This window comes from Salvelinus namaycush, chromosome 6, assembly GCF_016432855.1.
Source record: "Salvelinus namaycush isolate Seneca chromosome 6, SaNama_1.0, whole genome shotgun sequence".
Taxonomy (NCBI): Eukaryota; Metazoa; Chordata; class Actinopteri; order Salmoniformes; family Salmonidae; genus Salvelinus; species Salvelinus namaycush.
The window spans coordinates 19,033,959-19,052,855 of NC_052312.1; the positions used below are offsets into that span (position 1 = coordinate 19,033,959).

Sequence of the window (18,897 nt, forward strand, 5' to 3'; positions counted from 1 at the left end):
ACTGACCTAAGACAGGGAATTTGTACTAGGATTAAATGTCAGGAATTGTGAAAAACTGAGTTAAAATGTGTTTGGCTAAGGTGTATGTAAACTTTCGACTTCAACTGTATATTACTCCACTGTAAAAACCTTTACCAACCATGTTCCTAATATTTGTTCATACATATGTTCAAGAACAAATAAGAAAGTAGATTAACAGTAAGTTGTGGATATACATTAAAGTTTATTTTTGAAAAACATTGAAAAGGGCAAAATAAGTACTACAAACAATAACAGCAAGACAAAGCCATACACCAACTCCACCATTTTGTTAATAAGTAATGTAAGCTAGAACGGAAAATATGATTTCTTATTTATTTTTCTTCAATAAAAGGTTCCCTTTGGGTTTTAGCAGAAGAGATTTATTGCGTTCCTCCATCCTTTTAGCTTCTTCCCGTTTCTCCCTCCACACTTCCATCCCTTTATCCACCTCAGAGCTTAGATTCACTACACGTCTCTGGAGCGAGAAAAGAAAATGAAGGGAAGGGATAAATAGAAGAAACAGATGGAGGAGTAGAGTTGCATCAAAAGGAGAGAATGTTCAAGAGCATACAATATATTGCTGACACAACTAAACTCTGCAAAAAATGAAACGCCGCTTTTTCAGGACCCTGTCTTTGAAAGATATTTCGTAAACACCCAAATAACTTCACAGGTCTTCATTGTAAAGGGTTTAAATACTGTTTCCCATTTTTGTTCAATGAACCATAAACAATTAATGAACCTGTGGAACGGTCGTTAAGACACTAACAGCTTACAGATGGTAGGCAATTAAGGTCACAGTTATGAAAACATAGGACACAAAAGAGGAATTCTACTGACTCTGAAAAACACCAAAAGAAAGATGCCTAGGGTCCCTGCTCATCTGCATGAATGTGCCTTAGGCGTGCTGCAAGGAGGCATGAGGACTGCAGATGTGGCCAGGGCAATAAATTGCAATATCCGTACTGTGAGACGCCTAAGACAGCGCTACAGGGAGACAGGACGGACAGCTGATCGTCTTTGCAGTGGCAGACTACGTGTAACAACACCTGCACAGGATCGGTACATCCGAACATCACACCTGCGGGACAGGTACAGGATTGCAACAACAACTGCCCGAGTTACACCAGGAACGCACAATCCCTCCATCAGTGCCCAGACTGTCCGCAATAGGCTGAGAGAGGCTGGACTGAAGGCTTGTAGGCCTGTTGTAAGGCAGGTCCTCACCAGACATCACCGGCAACGTCACCTATGGGCACAAACCCACCGTCGCTGGACCAGACAGGACTGGTAAAAAGTGCTCTTCACTGACGAGTCGCTGTTTTGTCTCACCAGGGGTGATGGTCGGATTCACGTTTATCGTCGAAGGAATGAGCGTCACACCGAGGCCTGTACTCTGGAGCGGGATCGGTTTGGAGGTGGAGGGTCCGTCATGGTCTGGGGCGGTGTATCACAGCATCATCGGACTGAGATTGTTGTCATTGCAGGCAATCACAACGCTGTGCGTTACAGGGAACACATCCTCCTCCCTCATGTGGTACCCTTCCTGCAGGCTCATCCTGACATGACCCTCCAGCGTGACAATGCCACCAGCCATACTGCTCGTTCTGTGCGTGATTTCTTGCAAGACAGGAATGTTCTGCCATGGCCAGTGAAGAGCCCGGATCTCAATCCCATTGAGCACGTCTTTCGATCTGTTGGATCGGAGGGTGAGGGCTAGGGCCATTCCCCCCAGAAATGTCCGGAAACTTGCAGGTGCCTTGGTGGAAGAGTGGGGTAACATCTCACAGCAAGAACTGGAAAATCTGGTGCAGTCCATGAGGAGGAGATGCACTGCAGTACTTAATGCAGCTGGTAGCCACACCAGATACTGACTGTTACTTTTGATTTTGACCCCCCCTTTGTTCAGGGACACATTATTCAATTTCTGTTAGTCACATGTCTTTGGAACTTGTTCAGTTTATGTCTCAGTTATTGAATCTTATGTTCATACAAATATTTACACATGTTAAGTTTGCTGAAAATAAACGCAGTTGACAGTGAGAGGACGTTTCTTTTTTTGCTGAGTTTACATACAAACTTTTTTGGGAGGTAATATGAAGAAAAAAATGGGGGGAAGGATAACATAAGAGAAGGTATTGACTGCTAACGTCTCTCTCTCCTGCTTTCTCCTCAGCTGTCCTTTCAGTGGGGATGCCGACCGGCCACCTGTATAAAACACACACACACACACACACACACACACACACACACACACACACACACACACACACACACACACACACACACACACACACACACACACACACACACACACACACACACACACACACACAAATCATAACACCAAAAACCACATGAACATAACGTGTTCAAACGAAACACAGAACGACACACACAGCATCTACCAGCTCCATTGACCAACCATACACTATGTTCCTGCAATACATTCAAATTAATGCTCCAATCGTGAACTTGCCTGCAAAGGACCAGTCAGGGAAATCTGTCAGGGGGCCATACTCTGTTCCACTGCGGGCAAGACCATTTCTGTGAACAAAGCCAAGTGGAATTGTAAAAAAGTATATGAACAGTCAACACAGCCGTAATATCTACAATTGTGGGTGTTTCATTTTGTCTTAACAGTTTCTGTCTTTTAGAGCTTACTCTGTCCTCCACTTGATTCCAGCCTGTGCCCCACAAGTCGTAGTAAAACAACGACTGGAATGCCTCAAAGCTGAAAACAGACCAGGAATTCAGTTCATTTAGCTAGGCTGTCTACCTTGTGTTTCTGAATCTGACGTTGATTGAGCAGCTCACGTACAACAACAAAAAAAACGTCATTTAAGAGAACAATGCATTCGTTAGAAATATCTGATGACAGGGCTGTCAAAGACTAACATATGTTACACAATAGAATTTGACTGACACATGTAGTTCATTCTGAATCAGTCAGGACCACTGACCAATAAAGTTGTCTAGCTAGCTAGCCATTTAAAAAAAAATCTAGGGTAGCCATCTATCTTATCTATCTATCTATCTATCTATCTATCTATCTATCTATCTATCTATCTATCTATCTATCTATCTATCTATCTATCTATCTATCTAAAGATCAAACGCAGTCTTGTAAACTGGAAGCCGGATACTATTTACATTTCAGAAGGAAATTACCATTAGGTTGAATGAAAATGACAAGTAATTGTAAATAACCTCACCTGTACTACACAATGTCCTAAGGGGCGCCGCCATGTTGGATTTTCATGTGAGGATTATTTTGACCACTAGCAGTGCTCAAGATACGGCAAACAGGTGGTGGATTTGAAAAGAAAGTAGTAATAGGCGGCAACGTGCGATGTTACATTATAATAACGTTGATCACGCTCTATTAGACAATGATGATGTGGACTTCAGGTGGTGGTGATGATGATCATACACTTACAAAATCAAATGTGAGGTCTGAATTGGTTGAGGTGAAGTCGTATTTTATTATCATAGAATTACACACTTGTATTAGATTTTACTATAATGCCAAAATACCAAATTATAATATTGTATTTACACTTGAAATATACGTCAATATTTAAAAAGTATAATTACACGCACTATTTGTCATCATATAAAATGTTTTGTCCCCCAAAGTTGATGTCAAAATTTGGAATCATATTTTCCCGTGCTCCAGCTGCTCTTTATACTGAGTAAGCCATGAAGTATTTTTCTGTTAACTTTACAGACAAGTCCCCACTCGCCGACAATGAATGCTCTCGTCAATTTAAGGGAGCGGGAACCAGGCACACACCGAAGCCAGTGCGTTTCAGTTTAAACTACTGCAAGGCCAATGAAAGGGTCTAGGGAGAAAAGACGGGGCTTCGGGGTAGGCAAAATCAGCCTGCCCAAAGTAGGGCCCTATATTTGCACAAAATTGTTTCACAAAGATGCGATTCATGTTATGGGTTAATGTCACCAAAACGACTCAGATCGCGTTGAAATGTATGACACTTGTTTACTTTGTATCGTCCTTGGAGAACACGTACATGCCGAAAAAAAATCATAGCGCTGTGTCTCTAGCGAATGTCCTTCCGCACATTCCACAGAATGGGAGCACAATAAAGTAGTACCCAAATAGGTTTGGACCATTATGGCCGATTACACATATTCTAGTCACGTAGGCCTATACCAAAGTCATCTTTCAACTGTGTCAGGTCTTGACAACAAGCAATATATTGCTTTCTGCCTCAGGGACGACATATTGGTGTGTGGTTGATAAGGCCTGGGGCAAATAACATACCTGAGACAGGTATTTGAGAGGTCATAATTGTGTAATAAGTCATTAACCCACCCATGTGAAAAATCTGAATGAAATGACTTATGATTGTAATTGAGTATAAATTATGCTATTGAAAGGTTTTATCCACAATTCCACATGAATTCCTATTTAAGCTCCCACTGAAAATAAGGCATACCCTCTTATTTGGTTTATACCGAATAATTAAGAAAAACAACATTATGTATTTTGAATAATTAGGAAAAACAAGAGTATGTCTTTTGATGTGTCTGTCACCCAAACTAGTGGACTCTGCAATGGCATTGTTCACCCACTGGGAAGTTTGCGTATGAACGACGAAATATTTTGGGACGTTATCCATTCGCGATTGCTGGCAGAAAGGTGTTCCGGCCTGAAGGAAAAAACAAGCCAGTGGCTGATGAAGGAAAAAGAGGGGGAGGTAAGTTATTTGGGGGAAAGAAAGAAACGAAGTTGTTGTAGGCTGTGACACATTCGCGGAATGGATTAATGCTTGCCTACTTTTACGGTACAATTGGTTTGGCAACGGTCAGTAGAGTTTAAGGCAGCATGAGTTCCGTTCTCAAACTTATCCGCATATTTTTGTAGTAAAATGATTTGAAAGCGGAATGTGAGCAATAATACATTCTCGAAACATCGAATGCTTTATGTTTTCGTTTGATCCGTTTTTTTTTCTCGCGTTTTTATATACATTTTCAATATCATGTTTCTGTTAAAGTGAACAGAAGAGTTTGGACACGCAACATTTTATACAGAAACTGACTTATTTTCCTCCTTCCACTGGTCCCCACTAGCCCGACGAGTTATCCTGCCAAAAAGCTTTGCCGTGGAAAATCGTGCGGAAAGGAACTTCACTGGACTACATTTGGCTTTAAAACAAGTTCAAAGGGGAATGCTTCTTCATTAAAAGGACCCACAATAAGAGCATTTAAGTTTACACTGGTGCCAGTTGCGTGGGAAACAACGAATAGCAGAAACAACTCATCTTTACGTGACCAAGTCTAACCTAATATAATGGACCGTTTCGTCACACCGAAGACATGCAGGTGTGGGGCTACCTAGTCTCAAACGAGACCGACAACAACAACTTCAGCTTCATGAAAGTGACCTAAAAAGCCATTTTTTTCATCAGTCTTTATCTCCAACATTGCCAGAACAATAGAAGTAGTCACTACTAACTCGATGGATTCACATGCGTTACCTTCTACCTGTCTGCCTGTAGTCTCCACAGCCAAGACACGATGACTCTCAACACTGTTGTCCAAACATGATTATATCGTCATGTGATCCTCCAAAAATGTCTTAATCGTCTTATTTAACGTCTGTTTTTTTATTTATTGTATATGTATATGTACATATAGCCTACATAGTTCTGTCCGTTGGTTGTTCTAATTTGGGGGGTATTTGTTTAGCATATAGATTGCAAGGGGTCCCTGTCATTTCAACTACTGTAGTTCAACTGTACTGTAGACATGCTTGAGTATTAATGTATTTCCAACTCACACACTGTATTTATTGAGTACATTAACTTATATAACATAGTGGTTTGTTAACAGCATTTAATTTAATTTGATTATTCAGAGTTTTAGACGACCAGGTTAGACATTACAATGGACCGACTTGGAAGTAAGTTATTGGAGAAGTTAAAACTGACTGACTCAGGGAGTGTGAAATTCGCCAGTTCTAAAAAGAAAAACGAGTTGGTCAACAACACCAACAATAACAGCAATGGGAACACCGGTGGGAACACCAGTAGTGGACTACCACCAACCCTGAGCACTGCAACCTCCTCACCATCAACACCTGGCCAGTTCTCTCTCACCTCTTCAACCTCAACGGAGGCATGCAGACCGGCCAGTGGCAGAGGTGGGAATGGACCGGCAGAGAGAGTCTCCGCTACCCAGCACCTCTCCCCCTCTACAACCTCCATCGCCCCCCAAACTGCTGACTGCGAACATCAACCCTACTCCCTCTCGACTCTCGCCCCCCTCCGGCGGCGGTCGCCCCAGCAGCGTGCTTCCTGCTACCTGGGGGAGGGCGTTGACATCCAGATGAGGCGTGAGTCAGGCCTGGGGGACTGTGACCCAGCTGGGTCCAAGGCCTCTATGAACCAGCGCCGCTACTCTCTGGAGCTCCAGCAGCTGGTCCGACGCCAGCAGCTCCTCTCCCAGCCTCCTCTGTCCCACTCCTCTGGCCCTCCTCCGGCATACCCCACCTCCTCCACCTCCTCGGGTTACGGCTCCGCTCCCCGTGGTGGCGCAATGGCCGAGCTGCACTACCTCCCTGAGCCGGAGCGCCACAAACGCCTCTCCCTCCAGGAGGCGCTGTTCTACAAGCGGCTGAGCACCGGAGGGGAACTCTGGGAGAGCACCAGGCCGGCCTCGCTCTCTCACCCCCCACACCGGCCCTCTGAGATGGGTGGAGGAGGAGGGGTGGGTGGAGGTTTCTTCTTCCCCCCAGGCCCGGCACTGAGCCCCTGCTCGTCTTTCAGTCTCCAAGAGTCGGTGCTGATCAGTCCCAGGTCCAGCTTTGCCTCCAGTACTGCCAGCGGTGGAAGCCCCATGGGCAGCCGCTGTAGCAGCAACCGCACCAGCGGAATCAGCCTGGGCTATGACACCCGGTACACCGCCTCCGCCGCCATGGCACCGCAGCTGCAGTTCTCCTCCCTGCACTCAGGGGGCTCAACCAGTGGACAGGGATACATAGTCTCAGGCAGGGCCGGGGCACACTCTGGGTCAGGAGGCTGGCAGGACTACCTGGACGGGGTCTCCACACCTGGAGGAACAGGGGTTCAGGACAGCCGGCATTCGTACCCGCCTGCGGTGGGTAGCCCGGCAGCGGCCTGTTACCGGGCTGGTCCCGAGTGGTGGGATGAGAGGGGAGCAGGAGCAGCCCGAGGGGAGGAGACTGGCGTGGGCGCTGGCGGGGAACGGGCGCGCTACTCGGACCTCCCGGGGACCCGCTACCAAGAGGAACTGACGCGCCTGTTGCTAAGAGACGCAGCACTGGAGGGGGAGGGGCTACACCTGGGTGGGCTGATGCTCAAAGAACATGCCAAGGCCCTCAGCAAGCCGGTGACGCTCGTCAACACAGCTACGGCTGCCGGACCAATCAAAGCCCAGGAGGAGCCAGGAACGGGGAGGGAGGCGTTGTCTGAGAATCGCCAGGAGTTCTTTGGTGAGATTATCAACCACTTCATCATTTATTTATTTTTCAATGAAAGGATTGGATAGATGAATGGATGGATAGACAGATTGGATAGATGAATGGATGGATAGACAGATTGGATAGATGAAAGAGAGAAGGATGGATGGATGGATGGTGCCTCGATACCTGCAGGGACTTGCATGTCCTACCTACCTACATACCTCCCACACAAGCAAAGGGAAAGAAACACATTTGGCCATCAGTGGGCTAGCTAAGGCAGAGGCCTATCCAGACAAGTAGAGTGGCTAGGCTATCCACATCAGACAGAAAGGAGAAGAGAGGGACGCAGAGATCAATTGATGAGGAGTAATTATCATAGTTGACATGCAAAAATACACACATCAAAGACTGTCTGTGCAACAGTCACTCAGCCATAATGTAAAGCAGTAAATCACATTGGGAGACTCTAGGTATACAACGGTTTTTAGGTAGAGTTAAGCACAGACATTGTACCATACGGCAGGGGTTCTCAAAGTGGGGTCCGCGGTACTGCAGGGGGTCCGAGGCCAGATAAAACAATATATACATTTATTATTTTTATGAATGTTACTAACAACAACAGATTAAACTACATTTGGTCAAGGATCCGTGGAATAAGTTTAGTGTAATAGAATAATACAATGTAAAATTATTAACCCTGGGCAACATGAGCCTGGGAGGCTCACAGGGATATTGGTATCCACAGTACTCTACAAATTATCCATACTTCCAATGCACTGTAATTTAAGCTTTAAAACGTCAAAGTTTTCTCCCTGCCCATTACAAAAATGTGTACAATTGCAGGAAATTAGCTTTAAAACTGCAAAATTCTCTTAGATCCCAAGAGGCAGGCCTTTAAAATGCTCCTTCCCAGGCCTGATACTTGGTACATCCAGCCATCCACTGCCAAAGTCATAGTAAAACTCCTTGTGTGCTATTTTAATCTCACTCGAAGTTGTTCTGATTATGAGGGTTTCCCTGATGAATTGGCTATCACAAAAGGGGCCCCTCAAAACGTTTGAGAACCCCTCCCATAGAGGGCAGAGGAAGCGTAGCTATACATACACACTGAACTCCAATGCTTAGTTCTGCTCCAATGTTCAGACAAATGACACGGTAGCGATAAACACAGCACTGACCATTAGTATGAGTCATAGAGAAGATTACAGCTTTGGCCTGGCAGTGTGTGTGTCGTGTGGCAGGGTGTGTGTGTTCGGGAGTGACTCCGGGCCATTATAATATGCAGTGTGTGGGACGCGAGTCATGCGTGTGCTGCTGTGTTACCCTGGCATGGCGTGCGCAGCGGAGGTGTGCTATAGCCTGTTTTTCTGCTCTCGTATGTGAGCCCTCGGGGGATGTAAACTGTACTGCCACCTCCTCTCACTGTGGCAGCTAAGCTAGGCTGAGAGCTGTTAACACTACAGAGGCCCTAAACTGGAGCTCAGAACAAGAGGGTGTTTTAAGAAGGGCCAGGAGTTGTTCCCTAGGCAGGTGACCAGAAAAAAAATGAGTCCTAATTTTTGAGCGTTGACTTGTGTGTCTGGCTTGAAGTCTCTTGTTGGTTTCAAGTTGTATTAGTCCTATGTACGGGATACAGTAATGTTTACTGAGTGTGTGTGTGTAACGAGTGATGTTTGACGAAGGCCAAGACGTTTTCTTGACGAGGTGACTTCACCAGGAAAGAATGTGGGCCCCTGTCTTGATGAGTAATGGTTGTTCATTGTATTGTGTTGCAGGTACAAGTGTGACATATAGTAAGGGTTTTTTATTGTGTTGATTGTGTTGCAGGTACATGTGTGAAGTGTGGGAAAGGTGTGTATGGAGCGGATAACGCTTGCCAGGCTCTGGACAGCCTCTATCACACACGCTGCTTTACCTGTGTGTCCTGTGGTGAGTTGAACACACACACACCTCTAGTTGACTGGCTGGTTGAACAACACCTGAATGGTTAAACTGATATTTCACACAAATTACACATTGGTTCCTTGTCCTGTAAGCAGTCTATGGACAAGGCATGACAGCAATTTGTGCTTTGGTTTAGTTTCCCAGGCACTGTTTCCATATGCTTACGTTTTAGCTTTTGTGGCACAAATCCCATTCAAGTCATAGGACTGATATTAGAATTTTTTGCAAATCATTTAAATCATCCAAATCGTTTAAATCATCCAAAAGTATCTAAAATTGATTGAGAAGCAGAACAAAGTCACTTAAAGATGAGCGAAAAATGCTCACATCGGTCCCATGACTTGAATGGGAATGGTGCAACAAATACTCAAATTATAGCATGTGGAAACTAAACCAAAGCATGGGATTGCTGTCGTATCTTGTCCATAGACTACATACAGGGTAAGGAAACCAATGTAATTTTGTAATTTGGGTGAACTTTCCCTTTAACTCAGCGGAAAGCATTCCAAGCCAACTGCATCATCAAATCAAATGTAATTTGTCAAATGCGCCAAATACAACAAGTGTAGACCTTACAGTGTACTTCTTACTTACAAGCCCTTAACCAACAATGTAGTTTTCAGAAAAATATGTTTTAAGTAAAAAAATGTTTAAAAAAAAATATATATATATATATATATATATATATATATATATATATATAATTAAAGAGCAGCAGTAAAATAACAGTAGCGGGGCTATATACAGGGGGTACCTATACAGAGTCAATGTGCGGGGGCATCGGTTAGTCAAGGTAATTGAGGTAATATGTACATGTAGGTAGAGTTAGTGACTATGCATAGAAAATAAACAGAGTAGCAGCAGTGTAAAATAGGGCGGGGGGACAATGCAAATAGTTTGGGTAGCTATTTGATTAGCTGTTCAGGAGTCTTAGACCTAGACTTGACGCTCTGGTACCGCTTGCCGTGCGGGAGCAGAGAGAACAGTCTATGACTACGGTGGCTAGAGTTTTTGACACTTTTTAAGGCCTTCCTCTGACACCGCCTGGTATAGAGGTCATGGATGGCAGGAAGCTTGGCCCCAGTGATGTACTGGGCCGTTCACACTACCCTCTGTAGTGCCTTGCGGTCGGAGGCCAAGCAGTTGCCATACCAGGCAGTGATGCAACCAGTCAGGATGCTCTCGATGGTGCAGCTGTAGACATTTTTGAGGATCTGAGGACCCATGCCAAATCTTTTCAGTCTCCTGAGGGGGAATAGCCTTTGTTGTGCCCTCTTCACGACTGTCTTGGTGTGTTTGGACCATGATCGTTTTATGGTGATGTGGACACCAAGAAACTTGAAGCTCTCAATAAACAGCATTCTCACGTAGGTGTTCCTTTTGTCCAAGTGGGAGAGGGCAGTGTGGAGTACAATAGAGATGGCATCATCTGTGGATCTGTTGAGGTGGTGTGCAAATTGGAGTGGGTCTAGGGTTTCTGGGATAATGGTGTTGAGCTGTGACCAGCCTTTCAAAGCACTTCATGGCTACAGACGTGAGTGCTACAGGTCGGTAGTCATTTATGCAGGTTACCTTAGTGTTCTTGGGCACTGGGACTGTAGCGGTCTGCTTAAAACATGTTGATATTACAGACTCTCAGGGAGAGGTTGAAAATGTCAGTGAAGACACTTGCCAGTTGGTCAGCGCATGCTCGGAGTACACGTCCTGGTAATCCATCTGGCCCTGCGGCCTTGTGAATGTTGACCTGTTTAAAGATCACATCGGCGACGGAGAGCGTGATCACACAGTCGTCCGGAACAGCTGATGCTCTCATGCATGCTTCAGTGTTGCTTGCCTCGAAGCGAGCATAGAAGTCATTTAGCTCGTCTGGTTGAATAATAGAAAGATGGTACAGCTGTATAACTTTTTGAGGATCTGAGGACCCATGCCAAATCTTTTCAGTCTCCTGATGGGGAATAGGCTTTGTCGTGCCCTCTTCACGACTGTCTTGGTGTGTTTGGACCATGAAGCTCTCAACCTGTTCCACTACAGCCCTGTCGATGAGAATGGGGGCGTGCTCGGTCCCCCTTTTCCTGTAGTCCACAATCATCTCCTTTGTCTTGATCACATTGAGGGATGAGGTTGTTGTCCTGGCACCACATGGCCAGGTCTCTGACCTCCCTATAGGCTGTCTCATCGTTGTCAGTGATCAGGCCTACCACTGTTGTGTTGTCGTCAAACTTAATGATGGTGTTGCGGAGTCATGCCTGGCCGTGCAGTCATGAGGGAACAGGGAGTACAGGAGGGGACTGAGAACGCACCCCTGAGGGGCCCCCGTGTTGAGGATCAGTGTGGCGGATGTTGTTACCTACCCTTAACACCTGGGGGCAGCCCGTCAGGAAGTCCAGGATCCAGTTGCAGAGGGAGGTGTTTAGTCCCAGGGTCCTTAGCTTAGTGATGAGCTTCGTGGGCACTATGGTGTTGAACGCTGAGCTGTAGTCAATGAATAGCATTCTCACATAGGTGTTCCTTTTGTCCAAGTGAGAAAGGGCAGTGTGGAGTGCAATAGAGATTGCATCATCTGTGGATCTGTTGGGGCGGTATGCAAATTGGAGTGGGTCTGGGGTTTCTTGGTGATTATGATAAACTCAGTTTGAACAGTCATGCCACTCCATGAATGTGTTTGCACTTAATGACACACGGATGTATTTTTATGTGAATGAGTACCGTTTTAAATACCGGTAATATCACAGAGGACACGGTACATAGTCAAAGCAAGGAAAACATCTGGGTAAGCCTCCCTCTGTTCCTCTGCGGTCATTCATGTTTCCCTCTCTGTTAGGTCGCACCCTGAGAAACAAGGACTTTTACAACGTCAATGGCTCTGTGTACTGTAAAGAGGATTACATGGTAAGAGGGCAAGGCCAAAGATTCTCTCTCTCTTTCAATTCCATTCCTGGATATCAGTGCAGTACATCTCTAAACAATGGCCTCCTAGACATTACAGTAAATTGCATTAAAGTTCTAAATAGTACTTTTCTATGGTATGATATAAAATCACGTCTCAAATGTTCTCTCTTCTCTCCATACTTGTGTCAGTTCTCAGGGTTCCAGGCTGCAGCAGAGAAATGTAGTGTGTGTGGCCACCTTATCCTGGAACAGGTGTGTGTGTGTGTGTGCGTCAGCGACTCCTCAACATTCAAGCCCGTATATTTTTTTACCATGACCATAAAAAAGGAAAATGTTTCTGACCATAACCACATTTTCTAACCTTGTTTTCAAAAATCCTTTCTTCACATTCCCCCATCTGTTTCTGTTTCGTCCGTCAGATCCTCCAGGCAATGGGGAACTCGTACCACCCCGGTTGTTTCCGCTGTGTGGTGTGTTCCAAAGCCCTGGACGGAGTTCCCTTCACCGTCGACCACCTCAGCAACATCTACTGTGTCTCGGACTACAACAGGTGAGGCTGGGTGTCTTCAGTAGGTCAAACTGAGGCGTTGATACACAGATGGGGTCGACATTCAGTCAATTGTCAAGTTGTTTAAGGTCAGAGGATAATACTCAGTTTATCAGGTTTGTACATTAGTAGTACATTACATTGCTAGGTCTACATGTCGTTCTATTCTGCCATTGGAACTCTTGTTGCCCCGCAGAACGTTTGCTCCTAAATGTGCTGCCTGCTTACAACCCATCTTACCTGCTGAGGTGAGTGTCTCTTGTTTCATTCAACGTGTTTCTTGTTGTTTGTTGCGTATCATGCAGTTAGACATAACTGCATGCCACTCAAATGTCCAACTACACTATGCAAAAGTATGTGGACGCCCCCTTAAAATTTGTGGATTCGGCTATTTCAGCCACACCCGTTGCGGACGGGTGTATAAAATCTAGCACAGTCATGCAATCTCCATAGACAAACATTGGGAGTAGAGCTGCCCTAGTCAACTTTAAGTGCTGTTATTGTGAAGTGGAAACGTCTAGGAGCAACAACGGCTCAGCCCGCAAAGTGGTAGGTCACACAAGGCCGAGCAGCCGCACACAAGCCTAAGATCACCATGCGCAATGCCAAGCGATGGCTGGCATGGTGTAAAGCTCGCTGCCATTGGACTCTGGAGCATTGGAAACGTGTTCTCTGGAGTGATGAATCACGCTTCACCATCTGGCAGTCCGTTGGACGAATCTGGGTTTGGCGGATGCCAGGAAAACGCTACCTGCCCCAATGCATAGCGCCAACTGTAAAGTTTGGAGGAGGAATAATGGTCTGGGGCTGTTTTTCATGGTTCCGGCTAGGCCCCTTAGTTCCAGTGAGGGGAAATCTTAAAGCTACAGCATACAATGACATTGTAGATGATCCTGTGCATCCAACTTTGTGGCAACAGTTTGGGGAAGGCCCTTTCCTGTTTCAGCATGACAATGCCCGCGTGCACAAAGCGAGATCCACACAGAAATGGTTTGTCGAGATCGGTGTGGTAGAACTTGACTGGCCTGCACAGAGCTGACCTCAACACCACCGAACACCTTTGGGATGAATTGGAGCACCGACTGTGAGCCAGGCCTAATCGCCCAACATCAGTGCCCAACCTCTCTAATGCTCGTGGCTGAATGGAATCAAGTCCCTGCAGCAATGTTCCAACATCTAGTGGAAAGCCTTCCCAGGAGAGTGGAGGCTGTTATAGCGGCAAACGGGGGACCAACTCCATATTAATGCCCATGATTTTGGAATGAGATGTTCAACTAGCACGTGTCCACATACTTTTGGCCATGATTGTGGTGCACTAATCTCACCACCGCTGTTTTGTTACAGGGCAGCGAGGAGATACTCCGGGTGATGTCTATGAACAACGATTATCACTTTGAGTGCTACCACTGTGAGGTTAGTATGGCCTTCATCTAATAATAACACCTACTACGTAATGTGGTCAGTCTGTACCAGTGTTCATTGAGAGTGAGCAGGCTTTTGTTCCAGCTGCGCAATAACACACCTGATTCAACTAGTCTAGGGCTTGATAGTTTAATCAGGTGTGATAACTGTACTGGAACAATACCCAGAACATCTTGCGAGTCACCGGGACTAGGGTTGTAAAACACTGACCATAGTAGTGTGCTGTTACTGTATGTACTTTATGAAGAATTATACCTGAACTCAGATCAGAAGTAATGTTCTCTCCATGTCTGTTTCATTCCTCAGGAATGTGGGAAGCAGCTCTCGGATCAGCAGGGCTCCCAGTGCTTCCCTCTGGACTCTCATCTCCTCTGCCATTCATGTCACATGACCCGGGTGTGCGCCTCATAACATTTCCCCTCACAACACAACTGAGGAAGGAACTCTATGCATAACACATTCCCTTTTCTTTCTCACACTCTCATACAAACTCTTTCTTTCTCTCTATTGCACACCAATATATGGGTTTGCTCTGATCTGATTAGTTTGTTACTTTTAGATTACTTTCCCCTCAAGTGGCACCCTGCCTGTTTTGGTAAAACGCTGAGGGATGGCCCTGGCGAAATGAAACCACTAAGATTAATAGACAGAGCCATGGATGCAAGGACTAACCATTCTCCAATGTTTGTATACAAGAAAAAAAAAAAATACCCATGTTTTGAAGCTATAGTGTTTGTAAATAATGTTTACAAACATTGGAGAAAAACAAGTTTACAGTATTTTGGGTTATCATGGCATGTGATAGTTGAACTAAAGCTCATGAGCCATTTATAATGTATATTCTTAAAGAATCAATGGGTATATACAGTATCATTCATTTATAAATCCAAAAATTGAGGTAGCAACTACAGATTTACCCTTTGTCTATCAAAAGTGCGCGAGTCCATTAGGCCTATGGATCATTTTTTTTTATCAACATTAGATTGAGCAATAAAAGCCCTATTCGTGGTCTTAAATGAAACTTGTTTTTGACAGTATTGAGCACAATACCACAGAGGAGTTTAGAAGGTAAGAACTCCCTCAAACTTGTATTCCATAAACTGGGATCCGCAGTATGCAACTGTTACAAGAGTGCATTTTTCACTGGCTATCCACTGGTCGCAAAAACTGATTGATAGGCAGTTTAAACTTTTTTAGTTCAACCATTATTGGGTTAAAATACACATACATTTGAACAGCCATCTACAACAACCACAATCCGTACGGCGCTAAATGAGAGAGCTGCAGTGTGATTCACAATAATGTAGATAGATATCAATAAGTAATATTCGTATCGCCCGTAGGCTAAACCACTGCTGTCGTCCTTACCTCCAAGCATTTATTAAAGTTGAATAATCTTTGAATGCTGACAGCAGTCGCAACATTGGACTGTAGCCTACAAAGCCTATTTCCTTCTCTTTTCCCGCGATCCATCAAACATTTGGTACGTCGTCATAGTGGCCTCTGACTTGTGGTCAGACTCCTTTAGGTGGATCAAACTTAAACTTGCGCCTTTTTTCAATTATGATTTGAATGTCATTGAGAAAACAAAAGGTGTCAAATATATTTTTTGCAAACAGCCTTTCTGAATTTAAAACACTAGAAGTAATAATCTTGCTGGTAATTTAACGGATTCGTTTTTGTAATCCGTTACACCCCAATCCGGTTTAGATCAAACCCCTGTATGTATGTATATGACCAGGGGCAAGTTCATTAAGGCACACACGTTTGGCGGAAGATGAAAATAAGTATGTCTTTCTGGACAAGTTTAGCATTTTCTTCAGTTGTGTGCCTACTGAACACCACTTAGGTGCGACATAATGTGTCCTGCCGTTCCGCAGACCATCACTGTACCAGACTGGGAGAAGAATATAGCCGGGTCCAAGATCAGTTTATGCGGTCTTGGCAACTCTTATGGTAATTGTCACGGCATCTTTTGGCATATCTGGGACCAGGCTAAGAAGAATACACCAAATTATGGTTTTACCACCCGACCGTGTGCTATAGAAGGGATTTATCGATCTGGTTAACCTGTTTTTGTATTTAACCATCACTAGCAAACAATTTGCACTTAAAATTTGACTTGTTTACCTGTAATATATTTTGTAAGTGTTTCTTCTTGTAAAAGTAAAAAAAATAAAACATTCCTGTATCGTTGTAATTAATAAATATTTTCCTTTGTGTGTTCCACTTTTGAGGTAGTCTTTATTGCAGTTATAATCTGGGGCCAGAAGGTGGAAATCAAACCTAGTATTCGGGATATCCGTGTGTGTGTATGTATGTGTATATAAATAAAATACACACAAAAGTTCGAGTTCAGACTCTGCTGCGACCGGGAGACCCATGGGGCAGCGCACAATTGGCCCAGCATCGTCCGTGTTCGGGGAGGGTTTGGCTGGCAGGGATCTCCTTGTCCCATCGTGCACTAGCGACTCCTGTGGCGGGCCGGGCGCTGTGCACGCTGACGGTTGCCAGGTGTATCCTCCGACACATTGGTGCGGCTGGCTTCCGGGTTAAGCGAGCAGTGTGTCAAGAAGAAATGCGGCTTGGTTGGGTTGTGTCTCGACCTTGATCTCTCCCGAGTCCATAAGGGAGTTGCAGCAGATGAGACAAGACTACCAATTGGATACCACGAAATTGAGAAGAAAAACAACTTTAAATGCTGTTCTTGTGAAACTCCATATTAATGGCAATGATTTTGGAATGAGGTGGTTGATGAGCAGGTGTCAACATACTTTTGGCCATGTAGTGTATTCATATAATTTACTAATCTCCCGAATAAGCAATTGTTGAATTATCAACAGTCTCCTAGGAACTTGAACAACATTACAAAATGTGACTTGAGATACTATATTAAAGAATGTGCTGACAACATTTAAACTTTTACATTTATTTTGAATTCTTTGTACATTCAGCACTTACAGGAGAGAAAAAAACAGCCAAATAAGAATCAGTTTCAAACAAATTAAAAACAATATTAAAACAGTAATAATCTAAGTTAAACTCGTCTGATTCATTTACAAAAAGAACTGGGAGGGTCGAGGGTACACTGAGTGAATAAGGAAGAGAGCAAGAAAGCGATAGTTTCACATGTTGGGACAGTTTCACATCGTGCCACACAGATTCTCCCAGTGCGTTTGGACCCCCCCCTACCCAAACAACCTAAAAAGAACAGTATACATGCCAAGTGTGCATAAATGAAATCAGTCCCCCACCCCACCCCACACAAAAATGTCCCTACCCCTCTGACAAGGCAAAAAGACAGTTTCCTAATTTTCTTTAACATATGCTGCTTTCAGTGTAATGACACATGACCAACTTTAACCTTAGTGTGTGGAGAGGGAGAGCAGAGCACCACCACACCACACACACACTAGAACACACAAAAACCATCCAAGGCTGAGATTTACATGATTCATCATAATAAAACATCAAAGCAGAAAAAATAACCTTCACATGACCCTACAAAGGGCCTTGGTACCGGTCGTAGAAAAAATAACTTCACTGGATTTTGAAATACTAAAATTGATTCTAGAACACATTTGGGGGTTGGTAAGCTGGGCTGCTATTTTTAAATTGATTATTACAGGGAAGAGTCTTATTACTGTGTGCCCGCAGAGATTGGTGGAACAAGATTCTGTTCCAGGCCTTGAGGCAAACCTCCACCCTTTCTTTCCATTTGTGGTTAAAACGCATGAGAATTTCCAGAGCTCAGAATAGGCCTCTGGACTGCTTCGTATGAGAAGCTTGAGACAGATGAGACAGCTATAGGAGGAAGCGGGAGAGCGAAATGTCACCGTATCTATTCCCCATATAGTACACTACTTTTGACGGGGGCCTTCATATAGGAAATAGGGTGCCATTTTGGAGGCAGACATTTTTCGGTTCACTAAACTATCAACATGTGACCATACATGTAGATTTTTATGAACATGTGAGAGACAGACGGCATTACTGAGTGAGGATTTGGGGTTTTCTAAATAGGAGTCTCCCTGGCACAAAGGACAGGATAGCCAGAAGAGGAACAGCCTGTTAACCTGAAGACTATGGAAGTGGTTTTAATGTAAAGGAGGGGGACTAGAAATCTCTTTCTGCTGTGTTCCAATTGTATGTTGAATGAGGGACTGCATCCATCCTTTTTTCCTCCCCATCTCTCACTCCGTCAAACTGAACACTCAACGGCGTTTGTCTCGGGGGTTGCTACGGCTACGGGAGCGTCGGAACCCAGCAGAGGGTTTAGTATCAGGACCTCTGGGTCTGAATCCACCACTGTCCCTCTTCTCCCCCTCTCTCTCCCTCCCTCGCTCCCTTTCTCTATCCCGGTCTCCCTCAGATCCCCGGACACTCACACTTCCAGTGCTTACCGCAGCTCCTCCCTCCTTCTCTCTGCTTTTAATTCTCTCCTTTCTCTCCTCCTCTCGCTTCTTGTCCTCCTCCTCCTGCTGTTCTTTCCGCCTTCTCTCTCGTTCTTTCTGTCGCTCTTCCCGTTCTTTTCCCCTCTGGTTTGCCTAGGGATACGAACAAAAGTAATTAATGACAATAAAACACTCCTATCAAGTTGTTGCATTATGATGTGTGTGTGTGTGTG

At 44.7% G+C, this 18,897-nt stretch overlaps 2 protein-coding genes and 2 long non-coding RNA genes across 9 annotated transcripts in view; 1 reads left to right on the forward strand and 3 right to left on the reverse strand.

The window, feature by feature from the left end:
* Positions 1–203: 203 nt before the first annotated feature.
* LOC120049719 lies at positions 204–2,232 on the reverse strand. Its single transcript, XR_005477135.1, has 2 exons — positions 2,172–2,232; positions 204–496 (listed from the first exon to the last, which is right to left on the reverse strand). It is a non-coding gene; the product is annotated as an uncharacterized LOC120049719 (long non-coding RNA).
* A 267-nt stretch (positions 2,233–2,499) lies between these two features.
* Positions 2,500–3,317, reverse strand: LOC120049718. Its single transcript, XR_005477134.1, has 3 exons — positions 3,237–3,317; positions 2,686–2,755; positions 2,500–2,568 (listed from the first exon to the last, which is right to left on the reverse strand). It is a non-coding gene; the product is annotated as an uncharacterized LOC120049718 (long non-coding RNA).
* Positions 3,318–4,657: 1,340 nt separating this feature from the next.
* Positions 4,658–16,499, forward strand: ajuba (ajuba LIM protein). Of its 4 annotated transcripts, none has more exons than XM_038996074.1 (9): positions 4,658–4,742; positions 5,116–7,498; positions 9,296–9,397; positions 12,234–12,301; positions 12,491–12,553; positions 12,721–12,851; positions 13,045–13,096; positions 14,193–14,261; positions 14,577–16,499. In XM_038996074.1, the coding sequence occupies exons 2-9, from the start codon at positions 5,932–5,934 to the stop codon at positions 14,679–14,681; spliced, it is 2,157 nt and encodes a 718-aa protein (XP_038852002.1). In that variant the 5' UTR covers positions 4,658–4,742; positions 5,116–5,931; the 3' UTR covers positions 14,682–16,499. The 4 variants fall into 4 exon arrangements, with proteins under 4 accessions (XP_038852002.1, XP_038852003.1, XP_038852001.1 ...); XM_038996075.1 differs by lacking the exon at positions 4,658–4,742 and adding an exon at positions 4,753–4,849; XM_038996073.1 differs by lacking the exon at positions 4,658–4,742 and having other exon boundaries at positions 4,753–7,498.
* Positions 16,500–17,179: 680 nt separating this feature from the next.
* The window catches only part of LOC120049714 (apoptotic chromatin condensation inducer in the nucleus-like), a 28,405-nt gene continuing 26,687 nt past the window's right edge, over positions 17,180–18,897 (reverse strand). For all 3 annotated transcript variants that reach the window (XM_038996071.1, XM_038996072.1, XM_038996070.1), the window contains exon 17: positions 17,180–18,817. In XM_038996071.1, the coding sequence (XP_038851999.1) occupies positions 18,485–18,817 (333 nt within the window). In that variant the 3' untranslated portion in view covers positions 17,180–18,484. The remainder of the gene's footprint in view (positions 18,818–18,897) is intronic.

Coding starts and splice junctions, on each gene's coding strand:
- ajuba (XM_038996074.1), top strand. CDS start 5,932: ATGGACCGACTTGGAAGTAAGTTATTGGAGAAGTTAAAACTGACTGAC. Junction 12,554..12,720: donor GCCACCTTATCCTGGAACAG/GTGTGTGTGTGT, acceptor TTCGTCCGTCAG/ATCCTCCAGGCAATGGGGAA. Junction 12,852..13,044: donor TGTGTCTCGGACTACAACAG/GTGAGGCTGGGT, acceptor GTTGCCCCGCAG/AACGTTTGCTCCTAAATGTG.